Here is a 17,397-nt window from a genome sequence, read left to right as displayed (position 1 = left end):
TCCACATGAAGGTCGTTTAATTAAATAATTAATTATATAACTCTGCAGAGTCGGGTGCTTGGCGATCTTTCTCAAAGCAAGCACACCTCTGACTCGAATCACCGTAATTTATACACAGCAAACTTGTGAAAACTCTCTCTTTGGTTACTTTTGATTGGCTGTCATAGCTCACCTAACTTATCTCTACTGAGTGTGCTCATTACAAAGGAACAGTGGTGGAGGGGAGGACACCAAATCCCACATCAGCATACATTAGCATTTTGATGGGCGTGATTTTTAATATGTTAATGACCCTTATTGAGCAAAAGGTAACTATAGTTGGAAAACCAGTCTGGAGCTGGTTTTCTCCTTCTTTTTAACCTTTTATCCCTTATCTTCCTTGCTTCTGCTAGCTCAAGGCTACCTGTCTCTTTCCTTCAGCTAAAAGACTACACAAGCTGCAGGCCTCCCAATTTTCTTCAAGGTTTTCTTGTTTTTTCCCAGCTTTGGGACTACATTTGGACATGGATGGGGGGATCGGAGCACTGGTGCTTTGGCCCTGACCCTCCCCATCCCACCAGTGCTGAGAGGTTTGCAGGCAGCGCTGCCTGGCCCCAGCTCCCACCAATGCCACCCTGGGAAGGACCCAGTCCACAGCCGCTGTGCTCTCTGGATTTTTATTCTGTGGGTGCTCAGGCCTCTGCAAGCTCGGGGACGTCTTCTGTGTGCCCCGAGAGATCTTCTGCATGCTCTGGGATGTCTTCAGCATGCTTTGGGCTGCCTTCTTTGTGCTCCGGGCTGGCTTCTGTAGCGTGGGGAAGAAGAGGCAGTGTCAAGATACGGCCCCTGGCCGTGCCCTCCTGGGCACCGTAGGGAAGGCGGCTGGGGCAGCGCTTGGCGGCCCCTGGGCCGCCCCGGTGGGAGCGGAGCAGAGAGCTCCGTCCCGGCTCTCACCAAGGACGTGGAGAGTGGCATCTGTGGACCGCTACTCCAGTGGTGGCTTCTGCTGGCGCTTCAGTGTCTTCAGCAGCTCGGGAGCATGTGTCTCCTGGGGGAGAGCAGGGAGGTGTGAATTCTGCTTGGGCCGGAGAGGCCTCGCTGCCGAGCCCTCAGACTCCCGGGGAGCATGCGGCGGGACGGACGGACGCGTCACGCCATGCTCCCCGCTCGGTGCCGGGCCCCGTGGCCCCAGCGTCGCCCCGGGACAGGGCTCACTCACCAGGTAAGAGCAGACCTCGCTCTGCAGCTGTGCTCCACTGCGCCCGATGGCATTCTTGACGACTACCTGCAGCCCCTTTGGCTCGACGAAAGGAGCGCAGACATAGAGGGCTGTCCTGCAAACCTGGAAAAGAGCATTGTGCTCGGTCGTTCCTTCTCCCTTGCCAGGGAGGCAGCTCCTCAGGGAGCCTTTCTGTGGGTTGGCAAATAAGCTCAGGGGGTTCTTACGCTGGATACTGCACAGCTGGGGTCCTGGAGGTGCAGGAAGAGGCTTCCCAATATCTGCTCCACTTCTCCGCTGAAGAACGTGGTGAGATTGTCCTTGGCGCCAGCAGCCAGGGCCGTGTAGAGACTGAAGGCCGCAAAACGAAGGTCCTCTTGCTTCTGCAACCCAGAAAGCCATCTGTGAGCTGGGTCACGAAGGCATCGTCTCCCAGCCTCTCTGCAACAACGAAGCATCAGGGACTGACAACTGAGGGCGAGCGAGCACAGCGCTATTGGCAGTGGCGCTTTGGAAACCAGCTCCAGAACGAGGTCACCTCATCCCGGCCCCTTCCCTGCCATGTGGAAGGTCCCTTCCTCGTCCCACCCCTAAGAAATGGCACCTGAGTGCCGGGGCGCTCGGTGCGTCCCACCCGCAGGAGAGAGAGAGAGAGGGGCCACGGCAGCTGGTTGCCTGGAGGAGCACCTCCACGCAGCACGGGCAGGCCCCTGCCCACCCCACGCCCCTCGGACAAGTGGGAGAAAAGTAGGTTCACTCACGGCATCAAGGAACTTCCTGGTGGAGCGGGCGATGCGTCTGAAGGCCCCGCCCAAGCCCTTCGCCGTCTGCTTTGCAAGTATTTCTGCCAGGGCCAACATGCTCTCCGCAGCCACCTCTGGATGGTCCACGTTCCTCATTTCACGCTCCAGTGCTGCCACGATGCTCCTCTTGTGCTTTTGAACCTGCAACGCCAAAGATGCGCACAAGCTGCTCGCGGCTCCTGCCTGCAATGCCCACCCTTTCTCCCCACGTCTGTTCGGCAAGGGGGTGCGGCTGCGGCACAACCCCGTGACGAACGGCACTCGCACGGTTCCCCGCTGCCACCGTGCTGAGCTTGGAGAGCAGCCTGGCCGTTGGGAAGCCCCCATCTGCCCGTGCTGCTCTGCCCCAGGCTCCCGAACTGCCCCGCGGCTCTGCTTGGCTCTCACTCAGCCTCTGCCCGGCTCTCTGCTGGGGGGCTGCAGCCAGAGCAGAGGAAAGTGCGCCTCACCTTCTTGGGCAAGCCACTGACAGCACTGCCCAGGCCTCTCGCTGCCATGTGCTGCACAGCACAGCTCGGATGCTGCAGCTTCTCCAGGAAGAGCCGTACCAGGGGCTTCAGGAGATCCTTCCCCTCAGCTGGCGAGTCCTTCATCAGCTACAAGACAGCCAAAGGTCTGTTAGTGCTGGCATGGGACCTCGGCTGGTCTCTTCCATAAAGAGACACCCCAAGCAGCAGTTTCTTCCGAAAAGCCCTCTGAGCCCGCCCCGCCCCACGCGCCGCCTCACCTCAGCGAAGAAAGCCAGCGCCGTGACCTGCAGGTTTGGCAAGGGGGAGTGCAGCCACGGCAGGAAGGTCTGTATGAGCGCACGCGAGACGAGCCGGGCACGGAGCAGCACACTGCACACAGAGCACAAGCAGGTGACGTGGTCAGGTGGGAAGGCCACGGGCCACGGCCCGAAACGTCCCCTGCTGCGACGCAGGCGCTGCCCTGCCTCCCAGGAGAGCTCCCCAGGCACACGGGAAGGGTCCTGCGGCTGCTTCCCGGGGCACAGCCACCCGCTGGGCTCTCACCTGGTCAGCAGCTGCACGCTGTTGCAGTGCCACTGAGGCAAGTCCAAGGATGGCCACACTCCGTGCCTGCAGAGCACCTGCTGCCACCTCTCGTCCAGGCATCTTCTCAGCACTTGCTCCAGAGCATCACAGTAGAGTCTGGCGAAAGAAAACCCACAGAAATCTCACATCGTGGCACCAGAGGGGAAGTTTTGTCTTGGCTCTGCCGAAACGCCCCGGTCCCAGCGCCCCGGGCTGCCCCACGCCTGGGGTCTCCCCTGTCCCGAGAGCTGCCAGCCCTGCGCAGAGTTTGACGCCCGGTCTCTCCTGGATCGGTCCAGGGAGAGGAAGGACACGCTGTAATCGGGGATGCAGAGGAGACAGGCCGAGAGCAGCCGTCGGTCCCGTCCCGTCTGGGAACAGATCCTTCTCCAGCAGAGGACAGAAGTCAAACGAGCCCCGGCGACCCGTTTCCACACCTGGGAGACAGGGCAGGCTTGGGAAACAGGGCAGCCCTTTGGCTCCCTCAGCACCACGAACAAACGTGCCTGGCTGGGGAACTGAAGCCCCCCGTTCCCCGCCCCTGCTGCTCCTTACCCGCACAACAGCTCCTCTTGTCCCGTGTCCTTGAAGAGGAGGAGTCCTCTTGGAGGACTCAGAGGGGGAAACAGCAACTCTACCCCCAGTTCGTTGCTGACCCACTGCAGGAGGACTGGAAGGAGGTGAGGAAGCAGGTCCCGGACTGCCTCCGCGGTCAGCAGAGCAGACACTACCTCAGAGATCGCACAGAGGAGCTGCAGGGAAATGTGACCCACAAGAACCTGTTAAACACCGCCTTTCCCACCAGCCCGCTGGTGCCCCTGTCCCCCTGGGGGACTCTTCCTGCCGGCAGGTCTCACACCTGGGACAGCCTCGGATGACCCCCAACTCCCTCACCCTGATGAGCTAAGTTAGAAAGCAGGTGGGAAGCTGCAGAAATGCTTCTGCCGACGAACATACCTTGAGACGATGCAGCTCTTGATCAGCATCGTTGCACAAAGGTCTGCTTTTAGGTGCCTTGTCCAGCCTCTCTGCTAAGTGCCTCAGGACCTGAGGCCCGAGGTCGCTGCTGCCCAGGCTCCTCCAGAGCTGCACCATGTCTCTGCAAGCAACCAGACGTTCACCCGTGAGCCCCGTCCTCTGGCAGCCCTGGTGCCCTCCCCAGAGGCCAAACGCTCTCCTCGCCAGCAGCGGGCATACGATGCCTGCTTCCCCAGAGGCACGAGCGCACGATCTCGCAGAGCCCAGGCTTCTGGGGGAGGAATGGGACCTGCTGCTTCCCTGGATCTGCCTACCGCAGGCAAGCCTGGGGTTGCTGTTTGGCCACAGCGGGGCAAGGGGGGAGCGCACATACCTCTCTGAGGGCAGTTCTGTCTGGAGGAGGCTGTCCACCACAGGCTGGGGGTGGAAGCCGGCCAGGAGACGGGCTGCCTGGAAGAGCAGGTCCCTGAGGGTGCCCTGCTGCATGGTGTACATGGCCTTCCACAGGATGTTCGCGACTTCAGGCACCTGCAAGGCAAGGGGCGAGATGGCACACCTCAGCGTATCCTTTGCCTGTGCAGGACCCCAGCACGGTCACTCGGCGCCTGAGCAACGCCTGCCGCCTTGGCACGCTGACAAGCCCTCGTCCCTGAGCCCTGCCTCACGGCTGGGGGCGCGTGTGCTCTCGGCGCTGACGCACACCAACGTGCACACGCGCACACCCCGCTCCGTCGCTGCGTGTGCCTGGGGCCGGCGGTGGCAGCAGCTGAGCGATTTGAGCACACCGAAGGCCTGGGCACGTTTTATGCCCAACAGCCTGGATAATCGCCGGCGCACGGCTGCAGCGATGGGAGATCGCAACCCAGCAGGCTCCGACACCTTGCAGGCAGTGGGGAGGAACGGGAAGGTTGGTGTGTCCCAGCGGTAACTGCCTCGCCCGGGGCAAGGACCTGCGCCGACGGGAGACTTGAGAGTGCAGTGCCTGAGTCCTCGTCAGAGGACCGCACAGAGCAGAACGTGTCAAGCAGCAGCGGTCCCCTCAGCTCCACGCTCGGGCTGCATTTCTTCAGCCCACACGAGGTGCAGCACAACAGCCAACAGAGAGAAGTCAAGGCCGAGGGTTACAAGGGTCTCCCTTACCTCTGGACGTATTTCCTTTCCGCACACTTCCAGGAATACGATCATCCAGTCGCCAGCTGCCTGTGCACGCTCCTCGTTAGCGCATTCGAAGGTCTTCATGATGGCGTCCATGAAGCTCCTGGCCTGTCCCTGGGGGAAGTACTGGCAAACCCCCTGGAGAGACAGGAGAGACACTGTCACAGCTCTGCTCCGGCTCTTTAGAACAGAAAGGAAACTCCAGGGGCCTCTGAGCTCAGCAGCTCGCTGGTCACTGAGAGGGCACTCAGGGCACACTCCTCTGTGCATACGCTGCTTTTTTGTACTTCCTGCAGCGGAGGGGTTTAGAACCATCTCCTCTCGTCTTGTTTCCCTGCGTGCGAAACGCACCTCCTGACAAATGCACTGGGGCCCCCACCTCACTCTCTGGAGCCAGTTACCTTCGCTATTTTGGCAGGCTCCTCACACAGAGACCCGTCCTCCGTGCTCTTCAGCCTCTCACACAGCTCCTTGCAGTCAGGCACTTGGAGCACCGCTCTCCTGGTCTTCGTCATGCCACATGCTGTGAGAGAAGGGAGTCCTGGTTAGGGGAACTGAATCTCTGGCGCCAGACGTGGATAGAGGAGGCTGGGGAGCAAAGGCCAGGGCCCTCCCAACCCTCCCGTGGCAGGATGCCACCAGCCCGGCTCCGTGGCTGACACATCCCGGGCCGCACAGAGCCCTCCTTCCCCTGGAGCTGTTTTGGGGCTGTGGGGTCCCAGCAGCCGCAGGCCTCTGCTCCCAGCTGCTGCGTCCCCAGGTCCTGCACCGGGCACCAGCGTCTCCGGGAGGGAGCAAACCTCCCCGCAAATTCCTCAGCGCAGACGCTGCTCACTGAGGAGGGGGCAGGAGCTCGCTTCCAACCGATTTCTTAGTGGGAACGGTGATTGTGCAGGGCCACAGAGCGCCCCGTCCACTCCCCTCATTCGTCGCGACAGTGTTTCTTGACTGGCTGGGAAGGGACGTAAACAAAAGCCCTCGCTGGGCAAGGAAGGAAGAGAAGATGGGGCTGATGGGGGCCAGGAAGAACCCGCTTTCCTCACCTTGGATCCGGAGGAGGCAGCTGAGGCAGGCCCCTGCCCTCTGCCGGGACGTGGCCTGGGAGTCGCTCAGCAGAGGCCCCAGCACGCCGACCAAGGAGCCGAACTGCGAGCAGGTGCGTTCCCTCTGCGGGGGCGAGAGGCAGGAGGAAGCTCGCAGGCAGCCCAGTGCCTGCTCGCCTCCCCAGGCCATGGCCAGGCGTCGGGGCCGTGGCCAGCAGGGAGAGGGGACGGGGCACGCGGGGCTCCCTACTCACCGAACACTTGAAGAGCTCTTCGTAAGTGCCCAGCAGCTGGGCGCAGACCTGCAGGGCCCTCTCTCGCTCCCATGCTTTCGTTGACGTGAGGTGGCGCAGCAAGATCTGGGGTGGAGCACATGCGTCTCGTGACGGGTGTCCTTCTCTCCCCAGCACCCCTCTCTGCCTCCCTCCTCTTCTGGCCCCTTCCCGCAGGGCCTGCCCTGCGGCTCCGCGTGGCCCCAGCCCCGCCGAGCACCGGCACTGCCACCCCCCTGCCCCGCTCGCTCCACGCACCCCTGCCCTCACCCAGGAGCCGTTTCCCCACCGGCATCTCCCTGTGCCAGCCTGGCACTTGGGAGCCTGGCTCTTGGCTTTGCCTCCCGCAGCGCCCGTTCCTTTGCCTGCCCTGGCACTGCGGCAGGGAACGGATCCTCCTCTGGGCATCCCCTAAGGCCCCAACTCTGCCCCACTGCCTCATGGATACTCACGGAGACCACGTCCGCGAAGGCGCTGGAGGTCCCTTCTGCTTTGAGAAGGGCTGACACAAGCTGGCCCAGAGCTTCCTCACACGATGCCTGCAGAGACTGAAAACGGGAAAGGAGGAGTGAGGCTGAGCACCGCGGCAGCTGCCAGGGCACAGGGAGCGCTGAGGTGTGCAGGGAAGGGCTGGCAGGTACCTGCAGCTCTGTCTCCTCAGGAGGGCACGACAGGACTCTCCAGCAGCACACAGCCACCTGGGAGCACCTGTTCTCCCAGTCCATGCAAGGCTTCAGCGTGCTGGATGGAGAAAAGAAGGAGAGAACAGTGAGGGGGTTTACCAGCAATCTCCAGAGTGGCCCAAACGCCGACTGGGTTTGAGCCCCAGACCCGGCCCCCCCAGCCCGTGCTGGTGAGCTCCAGCTCCGGCAGTTCCTGGCAGCTCCCTGGCAGCGGCCAAGCACTCACCCCCAGGGGCAAGGAGACCCCCCCCAGGTGCCCGTTCCTTGCCCTTCCCGTCCCCTGGAGAGCCAGGGCCTTTCTGCCGGCACAGCGCTCATGGCTCGCTGACCATGACAGCCCAGCCCCGTCTCTGTGGATGCGGCCCCCCAGCCCCAACAGCCCCCCGGCCTTCGGAAGTCACCCAGGACGGGGCACGCCGTCCCGGCCCAGAGCCGCACAGCTCCCTGCCCCGTACTCGAGACCACTGGGGCTGCACCAGCCGGCTGGGCTGGGACGCACAGCGAGCCCCCACAGCCTGGGGCACAGACCTCACCTCAGCTGCTCCAGGAGCTGAAGCATCTTGAGATGCACTTGGGACACAGGGGTGTCGCAGGCATCCTCCTCCATCAAGTCCTGCAAGTCCCAGAGAGACGCACTCAGGGCGGGCAGTGGCACGGAGAGCCTGCCCACCCGCCCCAGGAGCCGGCTCTGCTGACAGGCCTGCGCCCGCACCAGCCCCTTCATCCCCACGGCCACCACAGAGCCACCGTGCTCCCCAGCCACCGAGTGCCAGCTCCCCAGGGCCCAGAAGCTGGGGACAAGGCTTCGGGAGCTCAGGAGCTGGTGGGTGGCCGGGGGAGACCATCGCACCTCCCCTGCGGGCAGCCCCGGCTCCAGGCACTCACCAGCAGGATCTCTAGCACCTCCGGCTTCTTGCAGAGCCTGAAGCTGTGCTTGGTGTCCGCAGCCTGGATGGCACAGGTGACCTCCTTGATGCTGTTCAGCAGGGCGAGCTTGTGCTGCAGTTCCTGAGACCCGAGAGAGAAAAACACCAGTTGAACTGCTTGAAGAGCTGGGAGAGGAACACGGGCGAGGGGTTCTTAGGGGCTGGGGTTGGACCTGGACATTCAGGACAAACCACTCAGGGGACGTTCAGAAAGAGACCGTCCACCTCGGCACGTGGGGGCCCCCAGCCCTCCCTGCCCCTCTGTGCCCCACGCTCCTACCTTTCTGCAGGCATGGAAGAGCTCCAGGATGTTGGCCAGGATGTCTTCCTCCACGCAGGCCAGCAGTTCTGACTTGGGCGCGTGCAGTGCAACCTTGCCATAGGTAAGCATGGCTGCAGCCCAAGCGGCCTGAGCTCTCTGGTGTCCCTTCTGCGCCTGTGTTGAGTAAGATGCCCCGAGATGTCAGTCCGCTGGCCCTGCTGTGCCCCAGGACTCGACGAATTTGTGGGGCTGGGGAGCGGGGCTGTAAGGGGCTGTGTGGCTCAGCTGTGCAGGGCCGTGGAAAACCATCCGAAGGAGTTTGTCCCATTCCTGCCCTGAGGTGAGCAGCCTGTGCCCGGCAGGGGCGTACTGGCCATGAAAGGCTTGCCCATGGCCCCCAGGTGAGGGGCAGAGCCAGCAAGAGCTCACAGGGCTCCGGCTCCTGGCCCTCAGCTTTCTGGAGGGGGCAGTGCGTCTTAGGTAGCTCTTACGGGAGGGGTAAATGCAATGTGGCTGCCACGACTCGGCCGCCACTGTTCAGGAAGTGAGAACAGGGCAAGAGAAGGCCGAACACTAAAACCCTGCACCCATTACCTTTCGACGTCTGTCGAATGCGATGAGCCACTGGGTGAACTCACGCATTGCATCCAGGGCCAGGTAGAAGTGGCGCTCAGCAGCATAGGAGACCACTGAAGCTATTCCCTGCAGTGATGGAGAAATGGGAGTGAGCTCTGGCACACGCTGGCCAGTCCTGGCCAGCTACGACGGCAAGGCAGGACATTGCCCGAGGGAAACAGCAGCTACAAGGAAATGAAAAAGGTCCGGAGCAGGGCTGGGACGAGGGGACACCGGGCAGAGCAGGGGCAGGAGAGGAAACCTCACCTGTCTGTCACATGGGCTGGTGGCATCTGTTTCTTTTAAGTATTTCAGCAGCTGCCCTTGGACGTGGGTGAGCTGCCGACAAGAGGCCAGCACCGTGCCGAGAGCCTGGTACAGGAAGTTCTGAAAGAGAAGAGACCGAGACCGAGACGTGGTAACGGCGCGGCTTGTCAGGACAGGGCCTGGCCGCGACAGGCCCCAACAGCCCAGGGAGCAGCCGCGGCGCCCGGCTGTAGCCGACCCTGGGCAGCACGGAGGGAAGCATCTTTGGGGCGAGGGCAGGGGGAGCGGTGACGACAGCCCGCACGGGGAACGCGCTCCTTCAGCCCCAGCCCCGGAGCTGGGTGCCCCGGGGCTGTGCTGCCAGGAGGGTGCAGGCAGCGCGCAAACCTTGTCCTCGGCGCTGCTGGAGGGGTTGCTCAGCTGCTGGCTCAGCTCCCGGCTCAGGCACACGACCCATGGCTGGTCCACCAGCATCTCCTCCACCGACTCCGTCAGGAACTGGGGGGGAACACGACAGGAGGCAAATGTTGTCTCGCCCTTTGCCCGGGCCTTTCACGTTCACGTGCCCCAGGAGCTGTCGGGGCACAACTGCCCACAGCCTCACCCCCAGGGATGCTGTACCTTAAGCAGATAGCACTGCCACTCTTCAGAGTCCAGGAAGCCCTCTGTTTTTTCTGGAAAGCAAGAGGAAGCAAAATGCCTCGCTGTCACTTAAGCCAGCACCGGAGAAGAAAGAGTTCAGTGCTCTCCTTCCCTGGGAGCCAAAAACCCCAGAAGTCCCGGGCTTGAAAGGGCCTAAAATTGCCTGCACCAAAGCTCTTGCCAGGCTGCAGACCCGGGCTGGATCCCAGGGACATTGGCCAGAGCCACCGACTCAAGCCGGGGAAGGAAAGACTGACTGGGGCCGATCGCCGCTGCCCGACTGTGATCCCCGCACTACTCGAGCACCGTGCCCCAGCGTGCACAGCCGCACACATTTTCTCCTGACAGACCCAACACTTGCAGCCCATTTAGGGCCTCCTCCCAGGCTACTGCGCTGCCCAGCGTGGGACCGAGCTGCCCAGAACGGCTGCTGCAGACCTGCCCCAGGCACTCGGCCTTCCAGAGCCAGGGGCGCTGGTCCCACCCCTGTCCCAAGCACCGTCCCAGCAGGGGCAGGGGGACACTGCCCAGACCTGCCCTCCACGGGGACATCGATGGCCCCGTCCACCCCTGGGACGAGCTGATCCCAGCAGATCGCTGCCCCCAGCCTCCACGCTGGCTGCCTGGAAGGGGGACGGCAGCGGTTCCCCTACGCCATGCTGGGAGGCTGTTTTCCTGCCCCCTCCAGCTCTCCTGAGCCCGGCCCTCCACACTGGCACCTTACCTTCAAGGTACTGCAGCATGCGGGGGATGCGGATGGGCCACAGTCCCCTCAGGGAGCTGTGGATCCTGCTCTGCAGGGCCTGCAGCAGCTGTAGGGCAGCAACCGCGCATTCTCTGCACTGATCACAAGCCGCCACCACCTAGACGAGGACAGAGAGAGACGGGGTCACTCCTTCCACCAGGGACGCGGCTTCTCCCACGAGGGAGCTCGACTCTGCCTCGGCGCCTCCCCCCACGTGCTTCCAGCCCCAGGGAGGGAGCGGGATCCCCAGCTCGTGGGCTTGGGCACGCTGGGACGCGCTGCCTCCTCCTCGGGGCTGCCAGCAAAAGCATCCCTGCCCCAGCATCTCCCCCTGCCCCTGGCCAGAAAAGCTCTTGCCCCGGGGCCCCGCTACTCACCAACAGCCGAACCAGTAGGGCCTGTGGCGTGGGCTTCTTGGCTGCAAGGAGGAAAAAAGGCAGGGTGAGCCCCTGAGCACCTCTGCACCCAGCCCCTCGCACCTTCGACGCCCCGACGCGGGGCTGAGAGTACCCATACAGCTGCAGAGCTGGCCTGGGGGCTGCCAGGGTGCAGGGAGGCATGCACCAGGCAGGCCCCTGGCCGAGCCCGGCACAGGTTGCTGGGGCACCTTCTGGTCCCACCTTGCTCCTGGACGTCAGCAGGCTTCTCGGTGTCCTCTTGCCCTTCCGTTTGCTTCTGCCTCTCGATCAGGGCTTGGAGACAACGCAACAGCGGGACCAGCATGCCGCAGTACTGGGCCGGCACCACGTACTGCAGGAGCCGTGGCCACAAGAGCTGCAGAGGAGGAGGAGGAAGTTTGGCACATCAGCATTCCCATCTCGGCTCAGAGGTGAAAAGGATGGCTTGCGCATCCCTTGGAGCCCATTAGGGTCGAGCTCCGGGGGGGCAGGCGAGGGCTGGCAAAAACACCCTGAAGGTGAAAAGTGGCTGCAGCAGCAGGGAGCAGGACCACTTACTTCGGTCATCCCTTCCACAGAGAGATCCAGAGACTCCAGGATACCTATGCACTGGGCCTGAAGGTCTCTTTCCTCTTGGACGTCTTCTACCGCCTGCAAGACAGCGTTGGGAAACCCCCCATTACTCTCAGCTCCCACCTCAGGAGGCTCTGTGGAGGATGAGGACAGCCAGGCCCCACTCAGGGGCCACGTCCCAGCCCCAAGGAAGTGCTGGGCAGCTTGGGAGCAGCGAGCGCTGCACAGGGCTGTCGGGCACACGAGGTTCTGCGGGGCCCAGGCGATGCTGCGAGTGCCACTGAGGGAGCTCTCGGCACAGCCTGGGCACGGGACCGAGCCGCGGGTGTCCCGCTCTGTCCTTACCAGTCTGTCCGAGGCCCGCCTGAACTCGACAAAGATGTGCGCCACCACATCCCATGCCAAGCAGCTCGGGATGCTGACGCTGAGCAGATCCTTGATGAAACCCAGGAGCGCTCTCCTCAACTGCCAAGGAGACAGGGTGGTTACGGTCTGCCCCGCCAGCAGCCAAAGGGAAGCCACCTTTGCCTGGGGGCAGCCCTCGCAGCCCGTGGAGAGGCAACGAGTGCACAGGAGAAGCCTTCGCTGCCAGGGGTCGGGGCTAGGCTTTGTACAGCACAACAACCTGCCCGCTCTGGGGGCTTTCTCTGCCCCACTGGTCTCACTGTTCCTTCCTAAATGAGCTCACCTGGGTGCCGGACTCAGTGAACAAGGGCTGCACGGCCTCTACAATTAGGGGCAGCTTCTCTCTCACTGCAGGTTCTGCAAGAGACACAGAGAGGTATGCGTTCAGGCAGGGCTCAGATGGCAGAAGGGATCCCTCGAAGCTCCCAGGCTTTTCACAGACAAGCGGGACAGCACAGCAGGGCTGGGCTCTGACTGCAGGGGAAGCACTGGCGTCCCAGAAGGACTTTGTTTCTGCCGCTACTACTGCATTACAGGGCCTGAAAGCTCTGACAGCAAATAGCTTCAGCCCCCTGACTGCCCCAGCCCTGGCTGGCGGCCCTGGCCTGTGGTACTGACCGTCAGAGCGGGCCACAGCTCCCAGCAGAGTCAGCGCTGTCCCGCGGGAGCCCTGGTTCTCGCTGCTCAGCTGGGACAGCAGGAACGTGACCGTCTCCTCCGGGTAGATTCGAGCTGCGGGCCAGAAACCACATTTTGCATGAATAGTCAGCAAAACCCCATGGCTGAGGTTCACAAGGAAGTTGGGAGAACACGACAGGCATCGTCCCATTCCCTCCCTTACCTTGAAGCACAATGCACTGCCTCAGTTCTTCTTTATGGCCTGCACTGTGCTGCCTGGTCTCGTCCCCAAGCTGTGGGAGAAAGGTCCATTTTAGAGAAAGATCGCAGGCAGAGCAGCGATCAGAGGCTGCCTTTTGGGTCCCGGCACTCCAGAGTCCTCCTGCCAGGTGGCTGAGAGGGAAGTGCTGAAGGAACTGAGCTGCCCCTCGGGCCTGCACAAAACAGCCAGGATCAGGGTGCTCACAGCCTCGAGGCACCTCCAGGAAGGTCCTGGTGGAAGGACGCCCTGCCCTGCCCTGCCCCTCTGTGGCAATCCGGCCTGCAGGACCTGGGCCAGCAGCACAGGCACGGGCTCCCTTTACCTCGTGGTGCACAGCAGCAGCGATGGCACGGAGCTTGTCCTTGGGGGCGACAGCGTGAAGTTCCTCCAAGGTCTTCAGGAAATAATGGAGGCTCTACAAGAGAAGGGAGAGGACGAGTGGGTTAAAGCCACTGAAGCCACGTGGGAAGGAAGAAACCCAGCACGCCTGTGGCATGGGGAACCCCTAACCCCAGCTCCCAGGGAGAACCCCAGAGCTCCTGCCCAGGGCTTCCTGCTCACCTGGGTTGTTCTCTTCCTGCCCGAGCAGCCCAGGAAGCCTCACAGCTCCCCTGCTGCCCCCCTGCCTTCTCGGAGGGCTCCCCGACACCTCGTGGCACTCACACGCACACCACAGCCGCACCAGACCCCGCGCAACGCCTCACCTCTGTCACCCGGGAAGTATCTTGGACCTCCTGGTACTGCTGCAGGAGCCAGACGACCTGCTTCCACACCCGGTCCTGGTGCTGCGCATCATGGAGGACGACAGCCATCATAGCAGTCACTGCTCCGAAGATGGCCTGCTTGTCCTGCAGAGGGAAGAGACGAGATGCTCTGAGGGCTGTCTAGCACTCGGCGTCCCCCAGCACATGCCTGCCTTTGCACAGAGAGGGCTTTCCCTTTCCCTTCTGCCCCACAGAAGGGCTCTCTCCAGAGGACAGCAAGCATTCCCCTGCCAAAGGGCCCTGGGGCCCAAGCACTTGCCAGCTGGGAGCCCCCAGCCCCGGGCACGGCGTCAGCCCGCCCGCTCCCTCCCCTCACCCCTCTGCTCCCACCCAGGGGGCACGGGCAGCCCCAGCCAGGCACAGCCCCGCTGCTGCCCCAGCAGCGCTCACCTCCTCCTTCTTATGGCGGCCCAGCCAGTTTACCACAGCGTGGCAGAACAGGGAGTACACCTGCTCGCAGAGCTGCTTCTCCCCGATGCGAGGGAAGGGGCACTGCTCCCAGGCGTTGAAGTAAGCGTTGATCGCCCTCGACCACTGCTCCAGCACTGCACCAGAAGGAAGGAGCTCGTCAAAGTCTGCAACAGGCAGCGTGCCTGGCTCCCTCACCCACGCCTGCGTGGAGCAGTCCCTGGCTCACCAGGCGTCGGCTTGGGACTGCCAAGTGCTGCGCTCCCGGCATCTGAACTAAAATACGGTGCCCCTTCTCCCCTTCTGCACACCGCACCTCCTCCTCCTCCTCCTCCTCCTCTTCCTCGCAGGCCTCTTCCCCTCCAGCACTTACCATTGCAGCCCCCGCCCTGCCCTTCCCAAAGTTTGCCCCCCAGCGCAGGACCACGCCGCGATCCGAGCGAGGCACCGAGGGCCTGCCCGGCCCCTTCCCCTCTACTCACCACTGCAGATGGTGCGCAGGATCCGGCTGCTCTCCACTTGTCTCAGCATGGCGTGCAGAGCAAGGAGCGTCATTTCGACGAAGGGGATGCACCGCAGGGCTGCAGAGAGAGGACAGGCAGAGGGACAGAGGGAGCCACGGTCAGCCAGAGCCAGAGCAGCACCGCGGGCAGGAGGGCTGGGGCTGCCGGGCTGGGGGACGTGTCAGAGGGACAGGGGAGGTCGCTGCGGGTTCAGTCCCCAGCAGCTTCCACCCTTGCAGCACTGGCATTGGGGTGGTGGGGCGGAAATCCCAGCTCCAGGCGAGGAGGTGCCACAACCCCACAGCCCTCCGGCCCAAAACAGCGTTCAGGGAGGGGCAGGGTCCCTGCTCCTGGCCGTCATGGACCATAACCCAGAGCACGAGGCCAAAGGGGCCATACCATAGCTGCTGGCCAGTTTGCTCAAGGTGGTGAGCACAAACTCCTGGCATGCTCCTCCCCTCATGGTCTTCAGGTGGCCCTGGAGCTCGGACATCACAAATCCGAAGTGAGAACGAGCCAGAGCCACCAGGACGTCACCAGCAGCTGCTGTCACATTGTTCATTGCACCCTGAAAAAGAGCCACAGGTGAAATGCTGCCCAGGAGAAAGGCTGAGGCACCAGGTCAGGCCCTGCTGGCCAGTGAGGACCACGGGGCTTCAGCTCATCGTTTTGCTGTCAGAGCCACTGGCGAGACGACCGCGTCTCCCCCACAGAACACCCCCGGGACAGCTGTGCCCGAGCTGGGACGCGTCCCCAGAGCCTCTGCGTTAAGCAGGAGTCGCGCGAGGCAGGAACTGGGGGACTGCACGGCCCAACTCCGGCCCTGGGAGGTGGCGCACACGTCGCCTGGCGTGGAGGAGCTCACCACGCTCTGCACAGTCTGGAGCAGGGCTGGATACGGCCTTTCCCCTAGCGGGATGCGCTCCCTGGGAGAGGGAGCAGCCACAGGGGCACTGGGGAAGTCCCCAGGCCTGAATCCCAGTGAACCATCTGTGCGCCACTCCATGTCACACCCACAGCTGGGGAGAGGCAGGCTGCTCCGTTCGCCCTTCTAGAGAACAAGCTCACCTGGGCTGCCTTCATGTCTCCAGACACCTCTGCGAGCACTCGGTTCACAACGCCGCTCTGCAGACGGGTATCATCTCCTTGCAAGACATGCTGGAGGCGGCGGTAAGTCTCCGCTCGGTCACCCTAGGGAGAGACCACGACACCACTTGCTTTGCCCTTATTCCCGGGCAGCTGCGAGCTGCTGCCCCTCACTCTAGAGTGAGAGCCCACAAGCAGCACCACCGCGTCCTGTCCCAGCTTGTGTCCAGCTACACAAAGGAGCCGAGGGAGCAGCAGCCCTGGGAACCGACCAAGCACCAGGCACCAGCCTGGGACCATGGTACAGGGCCAGGACAAGGATGGATGCTTGGGCAGCTCCAGGCTGAGCTGCTGCGGGAAAGGAGGCAGCGCAGCAGCGTCAGCCCAGCGTGACCGCAGGATCAGCCTTTGGGGACCGGGCACCAGCAGCAGGACAGAGGGGCCATCAGGCAAGACCCCTCGGTGGCACCCAGGGTGGAGGGGAGCCCTCAACCCCCCACGGCACAGCGGGATGTCCGCAGCTCACCTCTCTGTCTTGCAGCTTCTTTAACAAGGAATTCACGACGGTGGCAGAGATGGCAACAGTCTCAGACCCTGTCTCTCTGCCACCGTCCTCATGACGTGTAGGTCCAGTCCTGACCCCTACACAAGCAAAGGAAGCTGGAAGGAAACAACCAAACAGTTTGCGTCAGCTTGGCTGGCTGTGGGGATTCGCACCAGGTTGGGGCAGGCATCCTCCCAGCCTGGAGAGGAATCCTCCCCAGCACCAACAGCACAGGCTGGGGTCCCCATCTCTGGTCGTGCTGGGAACTCATAGGGATGCAGCCCCCGGCCTCCCCCTGCCCCTCACCAAAAAATCTTCTCAGCCTCCCCATCACAGCAGGATCACCCCAGAATCTCTCTCCAGGTCCTCCTCCTGTGGCCGCCGAGAAGCAATGGGCCACCTGCGCTCACCGCAGCAGCTATGAGGCACCCAGCCATTGTGACCTCCCTGAGGGCTGCCATGGATACGGGGACACATCACAGGGCAGGGCCGGAGGTGGCAGCACCCCCATGGCCCAAACCCACAGCATATCCCCACTCTCCATCGCTCCAGTTCGCTCCGGTCCTTGCGTGGTTTTCAGCAACGGCCTTCCGTGCGCTTCTCTGCCCAGCCCCGGTCCCATCTGGTTCCACTCTCCAGGGACCCAAGGGGATGTGGTCTTATGGGGGATGTTGCCCCTCTGCTCCCCTCTGTGTCTTTTCCTAATTTTCTCCAAAAAAAGAGGGTTCTGTGCACACTGAGCCTGTGTGTGTCCTCTCCTCAGTCTCCTCCATGGCCTTTTGCTCCCCTTTCCCAGCCAGGATATAAGCGACCCACAGATCTCCAACCCATCGCGGTCCCAGCTGCGTCACCATCAATGGTTTTTGCAGTGGGGGCTGCAGGGGTGGCCCCTGTGAGAAGAGCACCTTTAGACCAGTTGAGAAAACATCCCATTTCATGTAGTTTTATTTAGTTTCATCTTGTTTAGTTTAATTTCTTTTAAAATGTTATCTAAGGAGACCTAAAACAACAAATAAATTATGTTGTAAAGTCTATCCCCTCAGGATTTAAGGTACTCTCTGAAAATTGATGATCTACAACCGGTGTTTATTAGCAAAGCTCCACTCAGACCAAAAGACTCCACTGCTCCCCATTTGCTGAGGGCCTTACCCAGTGCTACATTTAAATGTTGACCCTGAGGATCTTTCCATCACAGCTCTGAGCAAAGAAATAC

General features: G+C 62.4%; 1 protein-coding gene across 37 annotated transcripts in view; it reads right to left on the bottom strand.

The window, feature by feature from the left end:
* The window catches only part of LOC310898416 (maestro heat-like repeat-containing protein family member 2B), an 83,201-nt gene continuing 65,804 nt past the window's right edge, over window positions 1-17,397 (bottom strand). For 29 of the 37 annotated variants that reach the window (XM_083833448.1, XM_083833452.1, XM_083833459.1 and 26 more), the window contains 38 exons: window positions 16,167-16,300; window positions 15,623-15,745; window positions 14,954-15,122; window positions 14,534-14,632; window positions 14,034-14,188; window positions 13,584-13,727; window positions 13,202-13,294; window positions 12,841-12,910; window positions 12,618-12,731; window positions 12,283-12,356; window positions 11,580-12,059; window positions 11,244-11,397; window positions 11,001-11,041; window positions 10,603-10,741; window positions 9,858-9,910; window positions 9,624-9,734; window positions 9,237-9,356; window positions 8,949-9,056; window positions 8,373-8,528; window positions 8,052-8,174; window positions 7,700-7,779; window positions 7,125-7,224; window positions 6,936-7,031; window positions 6,466-6,570; window positions 6,212-6,335; window positions 6,004-6,120; window positions 5,570-5,691; window positions 5,154-5,306; window positions 4,387-4,541; window positions 3,993-4,134; window positions 3,591-3,787; window positions 3,015-3,152; window positions 2,729-2,840; window positions 2,451-2,597; window positions 1,960-2,142; window positions 1,426-1,581; window positions 934-1,321; window positions 1-784 (listed from right to left, as the gene is read on the bottom strand). In XM_083833448.1, coding sequence (XP_083689574.1) covers window positions 965-1,321; window positions 1,426-1,581; window positions 1,960-2,142; window positions 2,451-2,597; window positions 2,729-2,840; window positions 3,015-3,152; window positions 3,591-3,787; window positions 3,993-4,134; window positions 4,387-4,541; window positions 5,154-5,306; window positions 5,570-5,691; window positions 6,004-6,120; window positions 6,212-6,335; window positions 6,466-6,570; window positions 6,936-7,031; window positions 7,125-7,224; window positions 7,700-7,779; window positions 8,052-8,174; window positions 8,373-8,528; window positions 8,949-9,056; window positions 9,237-9,356; window positions 9,624-9,734; window positions 9,858-9,910; window positions 10,603-10,741; window positions 11,001-11,041; window positions 11,244-11,397; window positions 11,580-12,059; window positions 12,283-12,356; window positions 12,618-12,731; window positions 12,841-12,910; window positions 13,202-13,294; window positions 13,584-13,727; window positions 14,034-14,188; window positions 14,534-14,632; window positions 14,954-15,122; window positions 15,623-15,637 — 4,902 coding nt within the window. In that variant the 5' untranslated portion in view covers window positions 15,638-15,745; window positions 16,167-16,300 and the 3' untranslated portion in view covers window positions 1-784; window positions 934-964. The remainder of the gene's footprint in view (window positions 785-933; window positions 1,322-1,425; window positions 1,582-1,959; window positions 2,143-2,450; window positions 2,598-2,728; window positions 2,841-3,014; window positions 3,153-3,590; window positions 3,788-3,992; window positions 4,135-4,386; window positions 4,542-5,153; window positions 5,307-5,569; window positions 5,692-6,003; window positions 6,121-6,211; window positions 6,336-6,465; window positions 6,571-6,935; window positions 7,032-7,124; window positions 7,225-7,699; window positions 7,780-8,051; window positions 8,175-8,372; window positions 8,529-8,948; window positions 9,057-9,236; window positions 9,357-9,623; window positions 9,735-9,857; window positions 9,911-10,602; window positions 10,742-11,000; window positions 11,042-11,243; window positions 11,398-11,579; window positions 12,060-12,282; window positions 12,357-12,617; window positions 12,732-12,840; window positions 12,911-13,201; window positions 13,295-13,583; window positions 13,728-14,033; window positions 14,189-14,533; window positions 14,633-14,953; window positions 15,123-15,622; window positions 15,746-16,166; window positions 16,301-17,397) is intronic. The other 8 variants (XM_083833471.1, XM_083833470.1, XM_083833475.1 and 5 more) reach the window with 6 other exon arrangements.

This window comes from Anser anser, assembly GCF_964211835.1.
Source record: "Anser anser genome assembly, chromosome: 4".
NCBI lineage: Eukaryota > Metazoa > Chordata > Aves > Anseriformes > Anatidae > Anser > Anser anser.
This window is presented reverse-complemented; position numbering and strand designations above follow the sequence as displayed.